The following is a 23,617-nucleotide window of genomic DNA, read 5'->3' on the forward strand; positions in this document are numbered from 1 at the left end:
TACATAGCAGAGGACTTTGTTATTAGTAGATATATATAGTCATGGTATTGTGTCATGATATACACAACTTACTTCCAAATTATTCAAAGCATATAAATACACAAACTATACAAAATATACCTTCCAAAATGTATGTGTATATGAACAGAGAGCTCATGTGAAAAAAGCATTAGCAAATTTCAAATTTGGATGAAGGTTGAATTTTTTTAAGCAGAAAAGGAACAGAACAAGACAGACAAAATGTTAAAAACTGCTTAGTTCTTACATCAAAACGTCAGGTTCCTTTTTCTTCCATTTCACCTAATATGAGAAGGAAGTGTTTCCCTCCAGTCCCCATCACCCTATTGCTTCACCATCATCCAACCTGTCTGCTGGTTTATTTTACTTTTGTCACACTTCTATATCCTTTTCCTTTCCTACTGAAACCAAACTATTTCAGGTTCATCACTTAAACTATTATGGTGGCCTCCAAATTCACCTTTCTCTGGTGTCTCTTCTCTATCCATTCCAACAGTTCCAGGACAAATTCCCAAAGCAGGTATGACTTTGGTCCATACCTTGCTCAAAGCCCACAGTAGTTCTTTGCCATAGATCATCATCCAAATACCTGAGCAGGGCATTTAAAGTCTTCCACATTCTGTTAACACATCAGCCCTGCTACCTCTCACAAATAGTCCACATAGGTCCAATTTTATTCCATTTTGGCCGGAAAAATGCATGTTCCCCTCTACTTTCTTTCCCAGCTACGTCTCCATTTGTTGAGAATGTATTCAACCGAAAATTTCAAATTATACCTCTTCCATGACGAGTTCTCCAATTCCCTTAATGTAGAAATTATCTCCTTTTTCTCAGGGCTCATAAAATGCTACAGACCTTTCCTACAGCACATACATCAATGTGTCTTGTCATAGAGACAAGACAAGCCCCATCACTCCTTTTGAGATCCAGTCAAAGTTATAGCCTTCTTAAAGACAGAAAGTTCTATTACCTATTTTTATCTCTCCTGACAGTCAGCCTAGTACCTAGTAGGCCTCAAGAAATATTGGTAGAATTGAATTTTGGAAACTACAGTCACCAAAAGTTTCTGAAAATGACAAAGTAAACTTTTAATGTACTCATAGACTGTATACACACCCCTAAATGGAAAATACTCTAGACAAATTTCAATCAGTATATTATCCTGAAACATATTAATACCACTCTCATCAAAAGCAGGGTCTTCAAAAATGAAAAGAATGGTGGAAAATGTTAAGAATGTGCAGAGTGACTGTACTTTGTTTACACCAAAAATAATAAATAACCTGGAGACAAAAATTTGCTGCCAAGGGGTTCCAATATGAAGACATTTTTATCTGGAAGGAAATATGAATTTATGAGAGTTTTTGAAAAGAGGTGTGACATAAGGAGAACAATGTTTCAGAAACACTATTCTGGAAAATGAATGCATTATGTATTAAAAGGGCAAGTGCAGACATACCATTAGAAATGTGGCACAGAATGCCACGTGAAGAGGGCCTGGAGAGGGTCTACAGCAGAAATGAAGACAGAAAGGCAACACTGAATCAAAAGGAGATATAAATTTGAAAATATAACATGAATTGAAAAGAAGAAATCTAGAATTTTAAAAATCAACTTTAGGGGCGCCTGGGTGGCTCAGTCGGTTAGGCATCCGACTTCGGCTCAGGTCATGATCTCACAGTCTGTGAGTTCGAGCCCCGCGTCGGGCTCTGTGCTGACAGCTCAGAGTCTGGAGCCCACTTCAGATTCTGTGTCTCCTTCTCTCTGACCCTCCCCCGTTCATGCTCTTTCTCTATCTCAAAAATAAATAAAAATTTTAAAAAATAAATAATAAAATAAAAAAATTAATAAAAATCAACTTTATTATGTCATACAGGTGTAGTCTTTAACATTGTAAGATTTCTCCAACATCATCTCCAACAAAACAGGGCTAAGGGTTCCCAATGTGCCCCATGTTTGTTTCTATTTAGCAAGTTGGGGGAAAATCTGTTGTCTTTCCCATTCCAGCTAGCCTGGAGCCATGTGAGGGCAAGAACCATGGGATATTCATCTTTGTAACCCCAGTTCCTAGTATAGTCAAAGCATGTAGTAGAAAAAAAAAAAATATATATATATATATATATGCGTGTGTGTGTATATATGTGTGCGTGTGTATATATGCATGTGTGTGTGTGTGTGTGTGTGTGTGTGTGTCATAGAACTGTACTGATAATTTACTGTAAGTAAAATGAAGGACTGAACTTGCACATGAAATCCAGTCCACAGGGGTGGTAGCCAATATATACAGGTATGTGAGTAAGAAAGCCTTCCAGAAGAGAGTAACAATAGTTCTATTTCAGTATGTTTGCAGCTACAGAGTAACCTCTGTAAGGCAAAGTTCAAAATGATTTTGAATGTTCCACAATGCCTAGCATAGCAATGAAAATGAAGTGGATGCACAATTAAAATTATTTTTTTAATTTTTTAATAATAGCTTAGTCTCTAACCACTGTTATTTTATCATAAAATATTTAAGATTTAAGATACATCCCAAGGACCTCAAAATCATCTGATATTTTTTTCCCTGTTCATGAACATTCTTTCTATATAGAGAAAAATACGTTAAGATGTGATGCTATCAAATTCTTATTCTAGAATTGACTAGAAAAAAATAAAATTAAGATTTTCCTTAAATCTGGTTTAAAAGAAAGGCAGAAGAGTTGGGCCATAGATTATTCTAGGCAATTAAACAGTCTTTCTGAAAACATAAAACTAAAAATATATTTCTATTATAAAGATGTATCTTTTCCTCGGTGATTAACTGCATTAACGTTGGTGGTTACTTCCAGTCAGGATTTCTGCTCATACACTTTGAATCAACTTTGTGGATTCTCCTAAGACAACTAATTTATTAATGAGTCATATTTTGTATTACAAATTATAATCTGTTCACCTAGTGCAGGGGTCAGAAAACTTGTGTAAAAAGCCAGATAAGTAGTTATTTTAGGGTTTGCAGGCCACTCTGTCCTAACTACTCAATTCTGCTGCAACAGAGGAAAAGTAGCCACAGACAATACATAAGCAAGTAAGCAATTTTTTTCAATAAAATAAGAAAAAAGGCAGTGGGACCAATTTGGCCCATGGCTATAATTTGTCAACACCTACTTCAAACCATTATTTTAAATGTCACTATGAAAATTTTCAAATATACAGAAAATCAAAGAGAAAACCATATACTATTATTTAGATTTAACAATTAACATTTTTCCACATTCACCCTATGTTATTGCTAAATTACCGTAAGGAAAATTTCTTTTCTTTTTAAGTTTATGTATTCATTTTGTGTGAGAGAGAGAGAGAGAGTGCACAAGCTGTGGAGGGGCAGAGAGAGAGGGAGAGAAAATCCCAAGCAGGCTCTGCACTGATAGCGTGGAGCCCAACTCAGGGCTGGAACTCACGAACCATGAGATCATGACCTGAGGCGAAATCCAGGGTTAGACACTTAACCGACTGTGCCACCTAGGCACCTGTACCATAAGGAAAATTTTTGTCACCAGTTTTGCCCATGCATAATTTAGCAGTGTCCTTAAAAATAAAGACATATTACTACATAGCCTAATAAAATTTATAATAATTCCCTGTCTATATTTAAATTTTGCCAAATATCTCCAAAGTTATTTCTATAGCTGTTTTGTTCAAATCAGGGATCTAATGAAGGGTCAGACATTATATTTGGTTGTTACATATTAAAAGAAAAGTATCTTTTAATCTAAACAGCAGCCTCCAAGGGCGCCTGGGTGGCTCAGTCAGTTAAGCATCCGACTCTTGGTTTCAGCTCAGGGCGTGATCTCACAGTTCGTGGGTTCAAGCCCCACGTCAGGCTCTGTGCTGACAGTGCCGAGCCTGCTTGGGATTCTATGTCTTCCTCTTTCTCTGTTGCACGCTTTTTCTCTTAAAAATAAATAGCTTTAAAAAAAATAATAGCAGCCTCCATCTCCCCAGACTTTCATGTGACTTACTGAGAAATACTGTGATTTTAAAAAATGTGAACAAGATCTGAAATCGATACATCTCAAAGGAACATTAATATAGAGACAAATGCAAACATTTTTGTTTATATTATCCTTAATATAGTTACCTCAATTTCTCTATTTTTAAGATTTATTTTATTTCCCTTATTTTTTAAACAATTTGTGGAGCTGATTAGGGTAATTTGACACATATATGAAAGCAGAGTTCCACATATGACATCAAAGCATATTTCATAGGGTTTCTCTGAAATATATGAATCCATGCTATGGGTATTATGTATATGAAGGGGGATAGAATGGTCAGTTACTTTAATTAGGCTTAAGATATTCTAGATTCATAGAATCCATCACCTTTAGTGAAAGATGCTGATTATTTTGTCTTTCAAGAAGGTATTACAGTATCTCAAACTGTGAACAAATATAGAAAGTAGGCACTTAAGACATTCTAGAGTTTGCAGTGCCTCATCAGAGAGAGGAAAATCCCTTCCCAGGAGAACTTTGATCCCTGTCAGAAAAATCTGTCAGCTTCTCAGGGAAATTCCAAATACAGAAATTACCCCAAATTTCATAACATTTCTAGAAACAAGAACTGTTGGTATATATGTGGTAACTCCCACACTAACCAATATTCAGATAGAAACAGGGTCTGGTGAGACCAGAAACCAACTTGTGTAGCAATGTTATGTGACAGTGTGATATGAAATCACAGATAAAGTGGCTGGAAGAAATAATTGAGAAAATGTGAATATAGAAATGGGAGGGGTTTGTGTTGACTGTGTTTTAGAGTTATCTTAACTCATTGTCATCAAGAAATAGGATCACTAAGGAGGAAAAGGGACTGGGTAAACTCACGTAACAAGAGTTCATAAAGGAAAGGGAAGCAAAAGGCATTAAATGGAAACTCAGAGAGCTAGAAGTCTCCCATATGAGAAAAGGAATATAGCAGATTTAATTAAAGGGAGTTAAATTTCTAAAGAACAAGCATTAAGGCTTAGGACGAGACAGAAGATAATAAAAGCAATGATGCTCTCACCTCTCTACACTGTGCAATATGTTAACCACTGGCCACATGTGGTTATTTAAACTTAAATTAGCTATTAAATGAAGTTAAAAATTCAGTCATATTAGCTACATCTCAAATGCTCAGTAGCCACAGATGGTTAGTGACTACTGCACTGGATAGCACAGATAGAGAACACTTCCTTCCACGTTTCAGAAAGTTCTATTAGACAACACCGTTCTAAGGAGATGAAGATAGTAGGAAAGAGGAAAAGGCAGGGAAAGAAGTGAAGAAGGAGGAATGATGATTCATAAACTCCCTTTCCTACTTGTGCTTAATGTCACTAGTTCTCATGGGACAGTCAGAATAGCCACTGCTCTGCAACATTAAGGTTCTGTCACACCTCCTCTCCAGAGAGCTGTTGGAGAGATCGCTGCCGACAAAGGCTCTAGGTGCTGGGACTCTGGGAGTAGGGCTTTGAGTTAGGGGTGGAGCCAGAGTTGGGCCTGGGGAAAGGGCATTCAATGGATGAAGAGGGCCTGTGCATAGCCTAGCACCATGCCCAAAATTCAAGGTGGATAAAACATTCACTGGCCACTGAAAAGGTGAAAGAGAAGATCCTCTCTCTCATCTCTGGTGCTCAGTGAGTTTTCAGTCATTCACAGTCATACAATCCTACTACTAATATCTTGCTCAGACTAAGTCATAGGTCAACACTCACATTCTATCTTACTCCCCTAAGAGAAATTTGGCCTGAGACTATTCCTTATTTCATTTATTCATAACGATCAATTCTTATCATTAGCATTCTTATTCACTGAAACTACATACAGGCATTGCATTTCCTTCTCTCTAAGCTCCATGAGGAATGGCATGAAATTTCAAACCACCATTGAGGGACCTTCTTTGCCACACATCTGTAGTGAAATGACTGCATTTGGTAGAGGCTCGGACCCTCAGAGATATCCTCTCTGAGATACGCTTTGTGTCTTTTTGACCATAATCAACATCTTCTCAGCTGGATCTCTTGTTCCATCCACACTGCCATTTCAAGATTTCCCACCACTCACGATGTGTATGCTATACACTGCCAGGTGAGGAGAGCATAACCCAAGAACACTTTCAGTGTTGCCCTGTGAGAGTCACTATTTTCATAAATTCCAGGGCTGCCTTCAGTCTCCCATTTGCATGTGTGGGCAGCCATTTCTTCAGTGTATTCCCCATGTTCTAATTGGCTCGCTATCCAGATTCTTGGCTCTGTGCTTGGGACTCGTCATTGACTTTTCACCCACCTCACCTGCAGAGCAGCTCTCTCTGGATTTTCATTAGCATTTCAGGCAGTGATCTTCATTTGTAAAACTATTGACAAGATTTTAATTGGTGGTCTTGGTTTTTACATTTAATCTGGCTTAGAGATATTTTAAATTCTGTTTTGCTACATTTGATAAGGGCAGAACCTTAAAAAGGGAAAAGTACTTGAGGAGAGAAGACACTCGGTTAGAGAGAAAAGAGAGGCTTCCTGGACTCCAGCTGTCTGCTTAAAGGGAACTGTGACATATGCAGAGGACCTTATAACAGTAAGTATCATAGTTTTGCTTGTTTGGATTAACACTTTTTAAAAAAATCCTCACTCTTAACATCAGCAAATTTTCCGTTTCTTTTACAATAACTTAAAAAAATGACTGAATATTTTCTAACATCCACTGAAATGGAAAGTTTATGATTTTTGACTCTGACCTGAAGGTTCTTACCATTATTAGTCTGAACCAGATAATCCTTTTTGAATAATATCAGCATCCAGACTACACTTGCCTGCTTAAGAGAGAAGCTTAAACAGCTTATAAATAAAGCACAGGGAAAGCCCCTATCAAGTGTGTAACTCTCCATACGTCTGATCATTTTAGATGCTTGACACTGAAAACCTTCATTAAAGAAGTGAATCTTCCAGCCCCACAGAGAGCTGCCTTTCAACTGGAAGAAGGGTGTGTCCCTAAGCTTTTACCTGGGAGCAATGATGATCTTGTCAAGCATTTCAGTGAGACCAGCCCAAGTTTTTAGGGTGGGGATCTAGACTGGTTATACGTACCTTCAGTTCTTCTCCCAGAGAAGGCAGAAACACCTCAAAGCCTGCATGTAAGAACATCTACTGAGAAATTATTTTAATCAGACACCAGCTGAGTGGGGGAAAGAAAAAGAACAGAGAAGAACAAACGAAACTCCCTTGGTCTTGGATGTAAGAGAACCCAGCTGCAATGGACTGGCACTTTGTTAGAACAGCTGCAGTGCTGTTCATTTTTCTGGTAAGTGGATTCTGTTAAAAAAAACCCTCATAATCATGCTCATTGTGAACAAGTGAGAACTTTTTTAGAAAGTGTTATTTAGTGTTATTTCTAACCTAAACCCATTAAAAGTTTATGTTAATGACAAGGTGATTTTATGAACTAGATTTTTAAATAGTGTTTCTCTCCTTAATTGAAGACTCGAGCATATTAATGCATCAGTGTCAACTCACCCTATCACATCTCTGATACTGAAGCCAGTGCTAAGTCATGCCGGGAAAATACTGAATTTGGGAAGTCTCATCGCTGCTTGATAGCATTTGGTTGTTCAAATTCCTTTTTGCAGGGGGGCTCTTAAGCTAATATCAAAGGTGTGTCCTGATTTTTACCCTAAACATTTTTCCACTCTTTGGGTAACTCTGCTGGCAAATTCACTATAAAAATAGGATACATATAAATTAAAAAGCATAGCAATTTGCAACTGGCCTCACAATCCAAACTGTCTCATTGGTTCCAGATATGTTTGGGATTCATATCACTAATATCAAAAGCCCCACACTGCTAAGCTATGATTTATTTAAAACATTTTTTAATGTCAAAACCATGACAATATGGGAGATTTGTAAATGATATAATAAGTGAAGGAACAGCTATAATTAAGGAGTGAGTATAATTATTATGATACTGGTTCTTACTACTGGAAAATCAGCAATGACTGTGATATGAAAGTTGTGTTTGATGGTCAGACAAATGTAATGAGATGTTTTATCACCGTCTCCCTTACACATCATTAATTTTCTCTTTTTAGAGATAATAAAGATAACACTGAGCTGCTGCATCAAATTTCACTTCTGTTGGGAATTTTAAAATCAAAGTCTTTCTCACAGGAAGGTTAATGTTATCCAAAGAGGCAAGTGCCAGGCAAATCACCCTCCAATTTGGCAGCATATAGTCCTGTGGGTCATATTTGTTTCTACTTGCTTAAGTTTTGAACTGGATTGTTGGGTTTCTACAATAACAAGTCAGACCTTTGATTCAAACATGCTGGTTGGTCTGAATTCAGTTTATTAAGTAAAAACGGTCATAGCAGTGGATTTGTTACAAATAAGCATCAATAAGCTGGTAGCTTTAGTTCCAAGCTGCCTTTCAAAGACTAGCCCTATTCCATGGAATTTTTAATGGATCTTTAGGATCAGTTAATATAATTTGGGGTGAGTAAGGATTAATGAGCACTTGTATAGGAGCATCTGTGTATTGCCGAGTAATCAAATGTTTTTATTTTTTGTTTATTTTTAAATTTTTGCTGGCGACTATTCATTTTTGAGAGACAGCGTGAGTGGGGGAGGGGCAGAGAGAGAGAGGGAGGCACAGAATCCGAAACAGGCTCCAGGCTCTGAGCTGTCAGCACAGAGCCCAATGTGAGGCTCAAACTCATGAACTCCGAGATCATGACCTGAGCTGAACTAAAATGCTTAACCGACTGATCCACTCAGGCGCCCCTCAAATATTTTTATTTTTAATTTCATTTAAATCTGGTCCATTAAGGCCTATTACAGTTTAATTTGATTAGTTTATTCAGATGCTTATGTGCTTTCATTTAATGCATAATATACCTTATTTCTTTATTTTTATGATTATTTCTAATTACATCCTATGAAACTGCTTTAAACAGTCATTGTCTAATTAGTCATTCTTCAGTAAAATGTATCATTTTATCAAAATCATGTATCCTCATTGACCTTTCTTCTTTGTAGAGACGTTTCTGGACATTTGTGCTTTATTTTCTGAATTTGGATAGTTTTGTTTTTTTCTTTGTGGATTGTTTGTTTGTTGCTATATTTTACCTTGGAATCAGTCACAAATTTCTCATTTGTCTTATGAGACGTATTTCTCAAAGAGCTTACTGCATAGTGAATTAAAACATTTCTTTTTCCTGTTATTGTAACTTTTCTGGCAAAACATTTTGCTTTCTAGGGTTTGAAAAATCATAATTTATTCTTACTGCAGATTTTACCAGATGATCTGGATAAATATCCTTTGTAGTTATACAATCTATTTCTGCTTCAAAATACTTTTTTTTCCCCCTGAAAATTAACTACCTTGATAGCAAATTCTTCTATTTAGCTTATGGCTAGCCTCACTATGAATGTATGCTCTCACCGGAAAAAAAAAAGAAAAAAAAAAGAAAAAAAAAAAGAAAGGAAAAAAATCTATGTGAGGTCTTTATTCTTCTCCACTCAAAGTCTAGAATAAGTAAAAATCTACAGTAGAGAGCATACTTAGGCAATTTTAAAAAGCTTTAAGACATTTTTTAATGTTTATTTTTGAGAGAGACAGACTATGAGTGGGGGAGGGGCAGAGAGAGAGGGAGACAGAATCCAAAGCAGGCTCCAGGCTCTGAGCTGTCAGTACAAAGCGCAATGCAGGACTCGAACTCACAAACAGAGATCGTGACCCAAGCCGAAGTTGGACGCTTAACCGACTGAGCCACCCAGGTGCCCCAAAACCTTTAAGACGTTTAAACAGGCAATATATTTAATGCAAATCCATTTGTGAGCTGAGCAACCATCTGTTTATGTGTATTTTGCATAGTCTGTTTAATATACCTGAACGTTTTAGACCTTGTTCAGATTAGTGGGTTACATCAGGGAGAAGAAAGCTGATGAATCTGCTCTTACAACAAGCAAGACTGCCACACCACTATTCCATTACTTAGACAAGCCGCCTAGACAGGCAATGGCTTATACCTGTTAACATTCTGCAAGCCAAAGAAATGCTATTGACCCCTCATTTATTGTTCTTTCTTTTCTGTTTCCATGAAGTTAGTGCATTGTTGGGGGGGGGGAGGGGAAGGTATATGGAATATATTCTAGGCTAGAGAACAATGTTGCCTGTGTACCAAATACAAGAGATCTCTGTGAATGGTTGTGACAATAAGAAAATGTATGGCAGGGCCACTGTAGGAAAGTAAAATAGAACCAGTAGGCTTTCTATAGTTCTAATAATTTCTGAAAATTACTTGCAACTTTGCCAGATTCAATTAGTCAACACAAATCAATACAAATCTCAAGGTGTCAAATTCTATAGAGGCAAAACTTCTGCAACTCACACTCAAAGAACAAGTAAGCCTATCTTTATCAATTACCAAGAATAACCCAATTTGCACAGCTTATAATACCAGCCTGGCTGCTGCTCTTTCCATGGTTACTATTTCCTTTCAAAAGAAAACCTCTGACCACCTGATAACCCTGCTCCACAATGTGAACTTAGCTGAAATCATTTGGAATATAAGCAGGAGTTTTTCAGAGTATTTCTCAGCACAGGCTAAAATACACAGAAAACAATACATATTTTATTACATAGTTCATCAACTTATTTGAACTGGACATCTTCAATTCCCGTAATTGTGTTCACTGATGCATAAAGCAAGAGAAGGATTAACAAACTAGTACAGACCAAACAGAAGACAAGCAAAAGAGAGGATTCTTTTTTTTTTAATATATGAAATTTATTGTCAAATTGGTTTCCATACAACACCCAGTGCTCATCCCAAAAGGTGCCCTCCTCAATACCCATCACCCACCCTCTCCTCCCTTCTACCCCCCATCAACCCTCAGTTTGTTCTCAGTTTTTAACAGTCTCTTATGCTTTGGCAAAAGAGAGGATTCTTCATGCTTTCTTGTGCATAGAGTGATTTACAGTGATATATATTATAGATAATTGTACATCAGTAAAATATTTTACAGAAAATGGAAATATTTCTGTTCACCTGCTCAGTAAGATTTACAAATTCTTTTAAGGAAAATAATTTCCATTTACACAGTGTTCTTGACTGGATTTAATCAGAGTCTTCTTGCACCTTTGTGAAAACAGCAGCTACAAATTTATCATCATTTAATTAGTTTGAGTTGCCAAAGAAGATAAACATTTTGCCATGCCTGATTTAGGTAACAGAAGAACCTGAAGCACCGAGAATGCCGTCTCAATAAATTTGAAGGTTTGGCCCGCAAGGGACAAGATCCACCTATTTAATAAGTCTTATGAATATAGAAAAAAACACTCTTGTGTATACCCAGAGTACTTAGTTTCTGATAACTCTGTCCACTCTACATTCTTCAAGGACATTGGTGCTGAGTATTCCCATGTCCAAACATGCATTGCCTAACGAAAAGGCAGAAAGTATGCTCATCACTGTAGTTATTTATTATGCTTCCATCAGTGAGGGAACGCCCTTGCAGAGTGCTGGGACAGGCCACTCTTGTTGGTTATGCTTGCTATGCAAATTCCTTTAATGGATTTAGGCAGGTCGAATTAGTTTAAGTGCCATTGGCTGCTGATTTATATTCTCAATTGGTCTACGAGAATAGGGTGCAGCCTTTTATACTTGCCTAATGAAAAACCACATCTCCACAAATTAATGGCTGCCTGTTGCTCATAAAACTACCTGACTGTAAGTTATTTGAGGGCAGATTCTGTGTCTGATTTACTTTTGGATCCTTCATAGTGCCCTTGCACCATAATGCAAGATTGCTCAACAGTCATTCAATTACACAAAGCAAGAGCATCCAAAGGCATTTGTGGGATAATTGATATTTTTCTTTCCCTACACATTCCAAAAAAATCAAGAAATAAACATGGAAACAATCAGGTTGAATTTCCCCAACACTTATTTCTATGGTGTTTTATTACATTTACTTTACATTTCACCTAAAGTTTACTATCGTATTTTTAGAGCTTATGCCCTTTAAAAGAATTAATCCAGCCTTGGATCCCCATAATATACATTCGATACAAATTTGTCAAATAAATAAATAAACCAATGAACAAATAAATCAACCTATCAAGGTGTTGTCAACTCCAAACTGATAGTAATACAAAGACACAAGAGAAGGTTTTTCGAAAGAAGCAAATTATTATATTTTAGCTTTGTCTCAGGTTCATCCTTGGGATGTAATATACAGTTATCCAATGCGTTAGCAGTTCATGCTTAATGATTAACAAGTGGCTGTGGAAGACAACCTCCCAATTATTATATATGAGAGGTTTCCTTGTAGAAATCACTTAATACTTTCAAGATCATTTTATTATTTGCAAAGAAATGTAAACCTCACTATCAAAAGAAGAAAACTAAAAATGTATTCATTTCTAAGTGAATTTCCATCACAAGCCTCCACAGCACATATTTCCAATTTATTTAGGAATCCAAAGTACTCTGACAGAAAACCACCTTATCCTTACTGTACGGACAAGGTCTAGATCAATCAGACGATTTTCTTCAACTTCCTCTCATAGTCTATTGATTTTAATCTCTGATCTTTTCTCTTCCTTCGTCTCTTCCTTCGTCTGTGTTCAGAGCCCTTTTTTTTTTGCCTATTCCCTCCCGCTCTCTCCATTACACTTCTACCAACTCATTTCTTTTTGAACCTCTCTCTCAAATCAAAATCTATTTTCTTCACCTTCAAAAATCCATTTCTCCCTCTCCCAGAATATTTCCTTGGACACCACATCTAATTCTATGATACCATTTTTGTTTCCTTTTATAAACAAATCACCCAGGAAAGTGGCCATCTTTACGTTCTCTTCCCCTCCATCTTATTCCCTAATCCTTTCAGTCAGGAGGGACCTGTTCCATCCAGCTGGAAGGATTCTCCTGAAGGTCACAGGCATTCTCAGGATTCACTTTGCTCAAGTCTTTTATGCCACCTGACACTTGTTCACATCCAATCTCTCCTTCATTTCTCTCTTCCTTTGACATCTGTGACACTGCATTATATTTTCTTCCCATTTCTTTGGCTATTTCTCTTCTCTTTTTCTTTGTCACTTGTTTCTGTCACTGTTCCCTATTCCATCAATGTAGGAATTCCCCTAGTTTCACGCTCAGCCACAGGCTGTTTCTTTGTTGTATTTCCTTCTTTGGGTCTTCAAATTCTCCCATGATTTAAACTGCCCTACCCAAGCAGATGTCCCTCAAATCTGTGTATGAGGCCTGAACTACTGTTCATGGTGCTGATACGTATATCAACTTGCTAAGCACCTTCACCCGGCCATTTCTCTAGCATCTCAAAATCAATGTATTCTAACCTGATAAATTCTGCAACTGCCTTGCCCCTCATCTCTTGGTTTAAAATGGCCATCATTTGGGCGGGGGGCGGCGCCTGGTGGCTCTGTCAGTTGAGTGTCCGACTTCAGCTCAGGCCATGGTCTTGCAGTTCGTGAGTTCGAGCCCTGTGTCAGGCTCTGTGCTAACAAACAGCTGAGAGCCTGGAGCCTGCTTCAGATTCTGTATCTCTCTCTCTCTCTTTCCCCCTCCCCTGCTCATGCTCTGCCTCTCTCTGGCTCTTAAAATAAATAAATGTTAAAAAAAAATTTTTTTAATGGCCATCATTTGAGCTTCTTCCTTCTCTTGACTCTCAGAGCTTGTCAAATTCAACCGTGTGGAATCTCTCTCTTGATCTTTCTGGTCCGTTACCACTGCCACTGCTCCTATTCGGCTTCGGCTCTTCCTCATCTCTGGCCTGATTTGATGTGGAACACTCCACTGCTTGTGGCCTATAATCCTGTCTCTTGCCACCACCTGTGGTCAGGGTAATCTTTTAAACCCACAATTTTATCATGCCTTTTCCGTGATCAAAAAACTTTGATATTTTCCAACTGCACACAGAGATTTAGTGTTAGAACTGGAAAGGTAACTGTATATAATTTAGTCTACCCCTGTCATTTTAAAAATGAGAAAACTAAGGCTTAGAGAATTTGGGAAGTACATTGAAAGCTTTCTGACTCTACCAAGTGCTCTTTTTATCTCATTATTTTGCCTTTGAACATCCAGTAGTGACTTCGTTTCAGCATTTATTCTAGACACTGAGCAAAAGACAATAAGGCTATGTCAACACAACATATTTTTAAGCAGACTTGGCAGTTTTTTAATTACTGATTCAATTGAGAGGCTGACACTATGGTGAAACCTACTTGGTCTTCTGCCTAAATTGCCTCTCGTGGGAAAAAGAATGACCCAGCTTCATAAAGTTGGAAGGTTTGTTAGTCATCTGGCATAGTTCTCCAAAACAAACAGTAGGCTCTGACACTGCAGTGTGGTCAGGGAAGTGCAAGACAGATAACAGATGCCTACACACTTCTGTAGCTATGAAGAAACAGCTTCCAAATAGACAAATAAGGCATCTCCACACCCCCATTCCACACCCACAAATGAGAGAGAAAAGAGTGCCCATGAGTTCACAGGTAGCAAAAAGTAACATCATCTTAATTCTGCACCCACGAGGGACTCTATACTAACTTTTCAGTTACTTGTCCAAACCATTTGGGTCATCTACTTTTTTCTGCCCAGAATCACTATTATTATTGTTATTATTATACATAAATATTCCTAATCATAAGGCTAATATGAGATTAGATTAAAATCAGAATGTTTTGACTTCTCAAAGTTGTAACGTCAATTCTTTGCAGTATGTTGTATTTAGTAATTTAGTTGGAACAGGCTATCTTATATTTTATTGTAAAACCCACACCTCAAGCACAAATTTACGCTGAATTGTTGTGGAGGGTATTTAGCCATAAATTAATGTCCAAAACTCAATTTCCTCATCTATAAAATAGAGATAATTAAATTATAGTACTGACCACATGTATTTCTGAAGATTGAATGCATGGATTTCTCTAAATATGTTGTCTAGTAATTAGTCACCATTCAGTGAATTTTAACAGTAATAATAATAATCAACATTAAAAATACACAATGAATATATCAGTCCTATAAAAAAATTATCTCTTTACACTACTCTTATTAACCAAAAAATACATATTTTCCTGAAGTATCATTTATAATAATTTTTAATAACAGGTACTTAGAAAGCAAAATTTTATTTTTATCAAGTGGTGAGACTGAAACTATAAAAAGTAATTTACTATATTTTAAAAATACTATTATTTTAGTATATTATAATGCAGCTATAATTTCTTTTATCAATGATACAGATGAAATCTAATCGTGATAATAATTTTCATACTTTGCAATTCTGAAAAAATTGAAATAGAAGTTGAAAATTTCTTATTTAGAGAGAAATAAACACAAGGGTTTACACCAACTTTAATGACTCTAAGTGCAAGTTAAAACTTAATAAATGCAACTAGCCTTCAAATACACTAAGTTTTTAGATAGGTATTTTACTATGTCTTAAGTATATTGATATATTAAACTTAATATATAAGTGTCTGTCTTAGAAATGTTTTAGGGTTTTAGAGAAAAGTAATTTAAATTATCCTGATCTTTCACTTACAAATCATATGTAACGATTGAGGCCAGAGCCAAAATGAGGCAGAGCTCTGCCTGAGTAGTTGTTTGTTGGACAGGGAAATTGCTTAAATCTGAAGAAGAGACTAATGGAAACTGCTACCCACTAATTTGTCCCTAAATGCCTGCAATTTCTTCTTGCTATGGGAGGATGCATTTATACCACTTTTTTTTTTTTTTTTTTTAGTGTTAGCATGAAACATCAAACAGGAACTCATTTTACAGAGGAAAGAAATTCTTTGCTTTTATCGTAGGCCTATTTATTCTCATATCTCAAAGCAAATATACCATCTTAAGACTTTCAAAAACACTTGAGGGGCACCTGGGTGGCTCAGTCGGTTAAGCTTCCTTGGCTCAGGTCATGATCTCACTGTCTGTGAGTTCAAGCCCCACGTTGGGCTCTGTGCTGACAGCTCAGAGCCTGGAGCCCGCTTCCGATTCTCCGTCTCCCTCTCTCTCTGCCCCTCCCCTGCTCATGCTCTCTCTCTCTCTCTCTGTCTCTCTCTGTCTCTCCCAAAAATAAATAAAGATTTTTTAAAAAATAAAAAATAAATAAAAATAAAAACACTCGAAAATCTCCCATTTAGGATTAGAATGTGAAGGAGCAAATATTCTGAAACTTTTCAGATACTTCCTGTTTCATATCCTTTCTTCACTCCAAAACATTTTTTTTTCTATTCCATCTATGACTAGTCAGATCCTGAAACTATAGTCAAAAGTTTAAGTATCATACCTTACTGTTGAATATCACTGAACAGCATTAGAGTCTCTCTAGCTTTTCAGGCACAAGATTTACTAAGAAAGCCTAAATTTCTAACGCTCACTCCTCCTGGATTCAATGTCCTAGCTCATATGATAATGAGTATCTGCGTAGGTGAAGAATGAAAAAGAGGTTAAAAAATAAAAGAAATTAAAAAGAAGAAAAGCATAACCGAAAAGTAAAAACAAAATGAAAAGGAGTCCACAGTATCATCACGAGACCTGAGAGTTAAGAAAGATCCATCTGCTATCCAGAATGATAAAATAATTCTAATGACTCACAAGACTTGTTTGATTTTTTTAAATGATTGGATAACATGAATTATAAAGCACTTAATTAAAAATTAACTGTTGTGATTATATTGTTTTCTTATAGGTGGTGGTGGAAGTTAACAGTGAATTTCGAATCCAGGTAATATACAGCAAATCTATTTTTTTCCAAATTAAAAATTGAGAAAATGGTTTGGGAGTCACAACATATTTTCCAAAGAAAATTCACCCGTATAAGTAAAATGAATGTTATGCTAAAATTAATAGATTATCAAAAAATTTTCCCAGTTAAACATCCTCTCTGACATTACAATACCCTCTCCTCCAAAACCTTCAGTGGAATGAGAATTCTGAATAAAAGTTAATACATACTACTACTTTATCCTGCCCATTCAAGGTAAGAGATTACAACACCAAAAATGGCACCATCAAGTGGCATTCAATCAGGAGGCAAAAACGTGAATGGATCAAGTTCGCTGCAGCCTGTCGTGAAGGTGAAGACAATTCAAAGAGGAACCCAATTGCCAAAGTAAGTATCCACCCCAAAGCATAGAATCGAAAGTCAGAATGGATGGGGTGGTTAAAGTTCAAAAGAAAATGCCTTTTAAATATTTTATGAATATAAATTACCAAGAAGTGGGGCGCCTGGGTGTCGCAGTCGGTTAAGCGTCCGACTTCAGCCAGGTCACGATCTTGCGGTCCATGAGTTCGAGCCCCGGGTCAGGCTCTGGGCTGATGGCTCAGAGCCTGGAGCCTGTTTCTGATTCTGTGTCTCTCTCTCTCTCTCTGCCCCTCCCCCGTTCATGCTCTGTCTCTCTCTGTCCCAAAAAATAAATAAACGTTGAAAAAAAAATTTTTTTTAATAAAATAAAATAAAAATAAATTGCCAAGAAGTTATAACACAAAACAGAATTATAGTCACTTAGATTATGAAAACTGAACCACTAAAAGGATAAATTAAGAAATTTAGGCACATGGGTAAACAAACATTGACTAACCTCATTGGTAAAATAAATACAAGTGACCATATGTTATCCCAAATTCTAGGTAGAAAAATATAGTGATTTAAATTTTTTTTTAACATTTTTTATTTATTTTGAGAGGCAGAGAGAGACAGAGCATGAGCAGGGGTGGGGCAGAGAGAGAGAGAGACAGAATCGGAAGCAGACTCCAGGCTCTGAGTTGTCAGCACAGAGCCCCAAATGGGGTTTAAATCCATGAACCATGAGATCATGACCTGAGCCAAAATCAGTCACTTAACTGACTGAGCCACAATGCGCCCCCAAAAATATAGTGATTTAAATAATGAATTTAACACAGCATACTCAGAGGGACTATTTCAATGTGTATTCTTTCTGCCTTGATTGATTAGAATTGAATACTTACTTTTGGCTTTTTAAGTAAGAATTCACAATGCACTGTCTTTCATATTCTCTTGTATATCTTCCTTTGTACAAAGACACACACACACACACACACTCATAAATACATCCCCACACACAGATTCACAGACAATAATATATATACATACATAAACACATATACAAATATACACACATTCAGATAGATATACAGACTCCCCAGTTAGAGTTGAATAGAGTCCTATAATATTTTATTTCAAAGAAAGAATCCCAGTTTCTACAAGTCATTTATTTGGGATGATCTCCTTACTTTTCTGATATCACATCCTCCCCATTTTCAGAATTAAGAACTTCTACAAAGCGTCAGCTAACTCTTGTTACCTACATAAATCTACTTCAAATTCTCTTCTGAAACTTTACATTTAAAAAACATTTTGAATCAGGAGACCAAAGTTATATGATGACAACATTGCTAAACTCCTTGAGAGGGCAAGGAGTTCCCTACTCTAGAGCTAGTGCTAGCACAGAACCTGAAAATAACACAGACAATTGTAAATGTTGAATGAATGAACGAATGAATGAATGAATGGTGACTGCATAGTTCTGCATTTATTAAGGTGATATTTTATTATTTTCTTATTTGGTAGAAATGGAATTGAATTTCTTTTATTACACTGCCAGTTATTATGGAAAATACTACAGCTATAACTAGAAAAATATCTATTTCCAGCATTTCCCAAAAGAAAACAGGTACTCACATTCAATAGTTCTTGGGAAAGATGGCTGTTGTTTATCAAACATAACACTTTCTATTTGCTCTCTGTAATATTTTCACCTGTGCTCTCTCTGCAGATTCACTCAGATTGTGCTGCAAACCAGCAAGTTACATACCGTATCTCTGGAGTAGGAATTGATCAGCCACCTTATGGAATCTTCATTATTAATCAAAAAACTGGTGAAATTAATATAACATCCATAGTTGATCGAGAGGTCACCCCTTTTTTCATTGTAAGTGGGCTCCATGTAATACATATGTTCAGGCTCAAATTATTTTTGGAATACCTTAAGCTAAAATCATTTGATTTGATTTCAGGAATCCCAATAGGAGACATTTTTGATTGTCTCAATTCACGAGCATCTCATGACCCAACAGAACCAAAGTAAGATTAGGAGAAACACCTTTATAAAATGCCTTACCAAAAATGTTAGCCTCTGGTCTGTCTCCAGTGGCAAGCTAGAATATTTGTTTGGGAGGGCAAGTACCTAACTCTTACTCCTTTTTTTAAAATATTTTTTTTAATATTTTTATTTATTCTTGAGAGAGAGCAAGACAGAATGAGAGCAGGGGAGGGACAGAGAGACAGGGAGACACAGAATCCGAAGCAGGCTCCAGGCTCTGGGCTATCAGCACAGAGCCCGACGCGGGATTGAACTCACAAACCATGAGATCATGACCTGAGCCTGAGTCAGACGCTTAACTGACGGAGCCACCCAGATGCCCCCTTATTTCTCTTTCTTTAATTCAGTTGAGAATAATTGCTTCTCTTTAACTCCGATCCTGAGAGATTATTTTTGAGTTACTAAGGGAGCCTTTTCTGAATAAACATACTTTATTATAAATTCACATTGCTCAGTCTCACCTGAGCTCAGAACGTGCTTTGGAAATACTCTAATCCATCCTTAACTGAATCACACTTCCATTCTTTTTTTTTTTTTATTTTTTACTTTTTTTTTTTTATTTTTAAAAAAAATTTTTTTCAACGTTTATTTATTTTTGGGACAGAGAGAGACAGAGCATGAATGAGGGAGCGGCAGAGAGAGAGGGAGACACAGAATCGGAAACAGGCTCCAGGCTCTGAGCCATCAGCCCAGAGCCTGACATGGGGCTCGAACTCACGGACTGCGAGATCGTGACCTGGCTGAAGTCGGACGCTTAACCGACTGTGCCACCCAGGTGCCCCCACACTTCCATTCTTGAGAGTGGCTGGGACAAAAGTCCAAACCCTCAGCCTCATTTACACTTTAAGCAGCTGACCTGATGACCAACTTCGCTAAAAAGTGTGAAGCCTTCTGTCAAACATTCCCACAATTAATTCTCTCTCCCTCAGCTCAGAAATGTTCTGCATTAAATCCAAAAATAAAATTAATTTTCTGCTTTTTCCCCAGAGTTTAGCCCCAAGATATCCATTGTTCCATAATTATCTGTTTCTTCAAGAACCTTATTCTATCAACTTTGTTTTCATCTCTCTTCTGCTTTCTCCATTGGCTGCTTCCATGTCCATTTATCATCATGATCAACACTTGTTAATACTTAAAATAAAAAGGAAATAAAGAAAACCTTCCGTGATCTTGTAAGCTCGCTCGGTTAAAGCCCCTTCAATCCAGGGGTGCCTGGGGTCCAACTTGATTTCTGCTCAGGTCATGATCTCACGGCTTGTGAGATCGAGACCCACAAGGGGCTCTGTGCTGTCAGTGCTGAGACTACTTGGGATTCTCTCTCTCCCTCTGTCTGCCCCTCCCCCACTCGTGCTCCCTTGCACTCTGTCTCTCTCTCAAAATAAATAAATAAACATTAAAAAATCCCCATCAACCCATATGCCCAAACACCTTCAAATAGTAATGGATGTTTGTGCTTTCAGTCGCGCTGCCTGTTTGTACTCCTTGGGCTATTTCAATTCCTTAGCCTTCTATTCCAAATCTATACTCCTGCCTTACCTCTGACAATGTTTACTCACAAAACCTCTGAGTCACCATGCCAACCTATTAGCTTTTCTTGAAGCACAATGCATTTTTATATGATATACCACATGGGTAAAATAGCATCCATTATACTTATGTACACATCATATATGAATAATAACAATAACAGCAGCAACAATAATAATACAGACACCCACATAGTCACCACTTAAGCTTACCGAATACTCCCTTTCTTTGATGCCTCCTTTACCCCATCCTCAAAGCCAATAGCCCTGACTCCTAATTTCAAATAATGCATTTTCATTACTCTGCTTCTTTCCTCACATAAAACCCTTTGCTTGGAACATCTTGCCAATTCCCAGTTCCACTTGCTGAAATTCTCCTTCAAGATCTCTCTCAATAATTATATCCCCCTATAATGTTACAGTATGCTAAGTCTTCTTCTAAATAACTTATCACGTTACCTTTTCTCAAATGGTATTTTGAGTTTGTGTTTGCCTCCCCTTATTGATTCTAACTACTGCTTGCATCTACCTTCTGTAGCAAATAATAGGTCTTATTTTTTTTTTTGGTTACCCACAACACCTAGCATAGTGTCCAAACAAAATAAAAACTTAATAAGTATCTGTTGCGCCAAATAATTATTCTTATCTTCTCCCCTAGATCTATTGCCGGGCTCTGAATTCCTTGGGTCAAGATTTAGAGAGGCCTCTCGAGCTCAGAGTCAGGGTTTTGGATATAAATGACAACCCTCCAGTATTTTCTATGTCTACTTTTCTGGGACAAATAGAAGAAAATTCTAATGCAAGTAAGTAATTCATTTTATGAAGTAAACAAGAATATACTGACTTCCAGATCACTCTTCACAGCCAAGCAACGAGAGGCCAAACTATGTGAAGGTACTACGTCATCATGAAGGTAAAAGATTAAGTATAGAAAAGCAACCAGAACAGAAAAGCACGAGAAGTCTCCATAATGGCTTCCCTTTAACTATGGAAGTAGCTCCAATCTGGCACACAAGGAACAACTCCAAAGAAATGAGAAGGGTCTTCTCGTGTAACTCACGCACCAGCTCAGTTGTAGACCCCTCGGGAGAAATCCCAAAAGTACTTTGTACGGTGGTGGCAAGGGCACTGGGAGAATTTAGCCTCCCAGCCCAGCTGTTCTGAAGGGCAAATCTCATCCACTTCTGTTCATGCTGCCTTTTTTTTTTTTTTTTTTTTTTTGTTAACCTACTTTCAAGTCGTTAGTAGAAATCACTTCCAGGCCATCTATTTTGTGACCACAATCTTCAAGAGTTTTTGTTGACAGTAAATAAACACAAAGCAAAACTTGTTTTCCCTTTTTATATATGATGTCATAAATATAGGTTTTCCTTGCTTTTTACTCAACTTACTTATTTTATGTATTTGGAATGCACTATAACCTTAACCTTGTTTGCCCCCCCCATGCATAGTGAAAGCTGATGGTCCCAAGTGGTGTTAGTTAAGGGGCACCAGAAAACCTATAAACTTGGCAGAGCATTTATTTGTAAGAGTTTTGACTATCTGAAGGTATAATGTCCTCCTCATGGATTACTGTAAATGGCAACATTTTAACTGCCAAATATTGAGTCACTTGGGAAAATTAACTGTCTAGCACACCAGTGAAGATTGTCCTAAATATATTTAAAACAGCAGTGATGATTTCTCATTTAAATTCAAAACTTCAACTCACCATAGTTACTTTTGACCTTTGAGTGGTATAATTTACTATAAATTCCAAAAATCCTTACAGTGTACTTTTATTTATTAAAATACTAAACGTATGCTTTGAATAGGTATCCCTTCTAAAATATCATTCTAAAAATGTTTGTTGTAAAAATTCACACAATATAGAAAAGAAAAATGGAATCGAAATCCACTGTTTGTTTTCCTTAGTACCATACTTGAGAGGCAAGTGCGTGTGTGTGCACACAGTGAGAAGGGAGCTATCTCTTGCATTTGTGTTTACAGACAAGGCACTTGTGCTAAAAAAGACTGAGTGTAAAGAAGAATTCTAGCTCATGAACACTGGCAGCTTTTCCTTCTCTAGTGTCCTTCATCAAAACTGTTTATAAGATTCACGGAAAAGATAAGGGATAAGACAAAGTATGTAGTTAAGCATCTCTTTAAACCTATTTGTTACCTACCGCTTCACTAAGGACCATGCAAAACAGAACTCAGCCAATGGGAACTTCCTATAATTTTTTCTCATTAAACTGTTTAATTCTCTCATGAGCTCAATGAACACAGTACTGTTATCTTCCCCATTTGTAGGGGTGGACACTGAAGCCAAGATTATATAGCTAGTAAGTTCTATAGTTGGGAAAAAGTTGGTCTGGCCTTGATATCATTTGTTTCACCACAGTAGGCTTTAAAAAAAGGATAATACTAGAACATGAAAAGGAAACACAGAATAAAACATATCTTTGTTTTCTGTCAGAAATGTGTAAGTTCCTGGGAAAATGTGATCTTTTTGTATAGGCAAAAGTTTAGAAAGGAGCTAAGCTGTTGAAGTAGACAGGGAAAATGGTAGAGCATACCTTATACGGACCAACCAACTTTAACACTTGTTAAAAAAGCAATATACTCTATTATAACAAAAATGCAAACTGTCCATTTCCAACCAATTTTTCTTGATTTCTAGATACACTGGTGATGAGACTCAATGCTACTGATGCAGATGAACCAAATAATTTGAACTCAAAAATAGCCTTCAAGATCATAAGACAGGAACCTTCTGATTCACCAATGTTTATTATCAACAGAAACACTGGAGAAATTCGAACAATGAATAATTTTCTAGACAGAGAGGTAATATTCTTTTTCTTTGATTGGTTTGTTAGTTTCCAAGGAAGTGACTCTAAAAGCAAGAGTATCTAAGAAAGAAAAAGA

At 36.9% G+C, this 23,617-nt stretch overlaps 2 protein-coding genes across 3 annotated transcripts in view; one reads left to right on the forward strand and one right to left on the reverse strand.

The window, feature by feature from the left end:
- DSC1 (desmocollin 1) overlaps positions 1-23,617 on the reverse strand; it is a 346,452-nt gene that overhangs the window by 169,299 nt on the left and 153,536 nt on the right. The window lies entirely within an intron of this gene.
- DSG1 (desmoglein 1) overlaps positions 6,328-23,617 on the forward strand; it is a 40,286-nt gene continuing 22,996 nt past the window's right edge. Inside the window, exons 1-7 of the mRNA XM_011288059.4 lie at positions 6,328-6,605; positions 6,933-7,328; positions 16,748-16,783; positions 17,039-17,170; positions 18,855-19,010; positions 21,366-21,510; positions 23,370-23,536. Of these exons, the coding sequence (XP_011286361.3) occupies positions 7,281-7,328; positions 16,748-16,783; positions 17,039-17,170; positions 18,855-19,010; positions 21,366-21,510; positions 23,370-23,536 (684 nt within the window). The 5' untranslated portion in view covers positions 6,328-6,605; positions 6,933-7,280. The remainder of the gene's footprint in view (positions 6,606-6,932; positions 7,329-16,747; positions 16,784-17,038; positions 17,171-18,854; positions 19,011-21,365; positions 21,511-23,369; positions 23,537-23,617) is intronic.

Source organism: Felis catus, chromosome D3 (genome assembly GCF_018350175.1).
Source record: "Felis catus isolate Fca126 chromosome D3, F.catus_Fca126_mat1.0, whole genome shotgun sequence".
Classification (NCBI taxonomy): Eukaryota; Metazoa; Chordata; class Mammalia; order Carnivora; family Felidae; genus Felis; species Felis catus.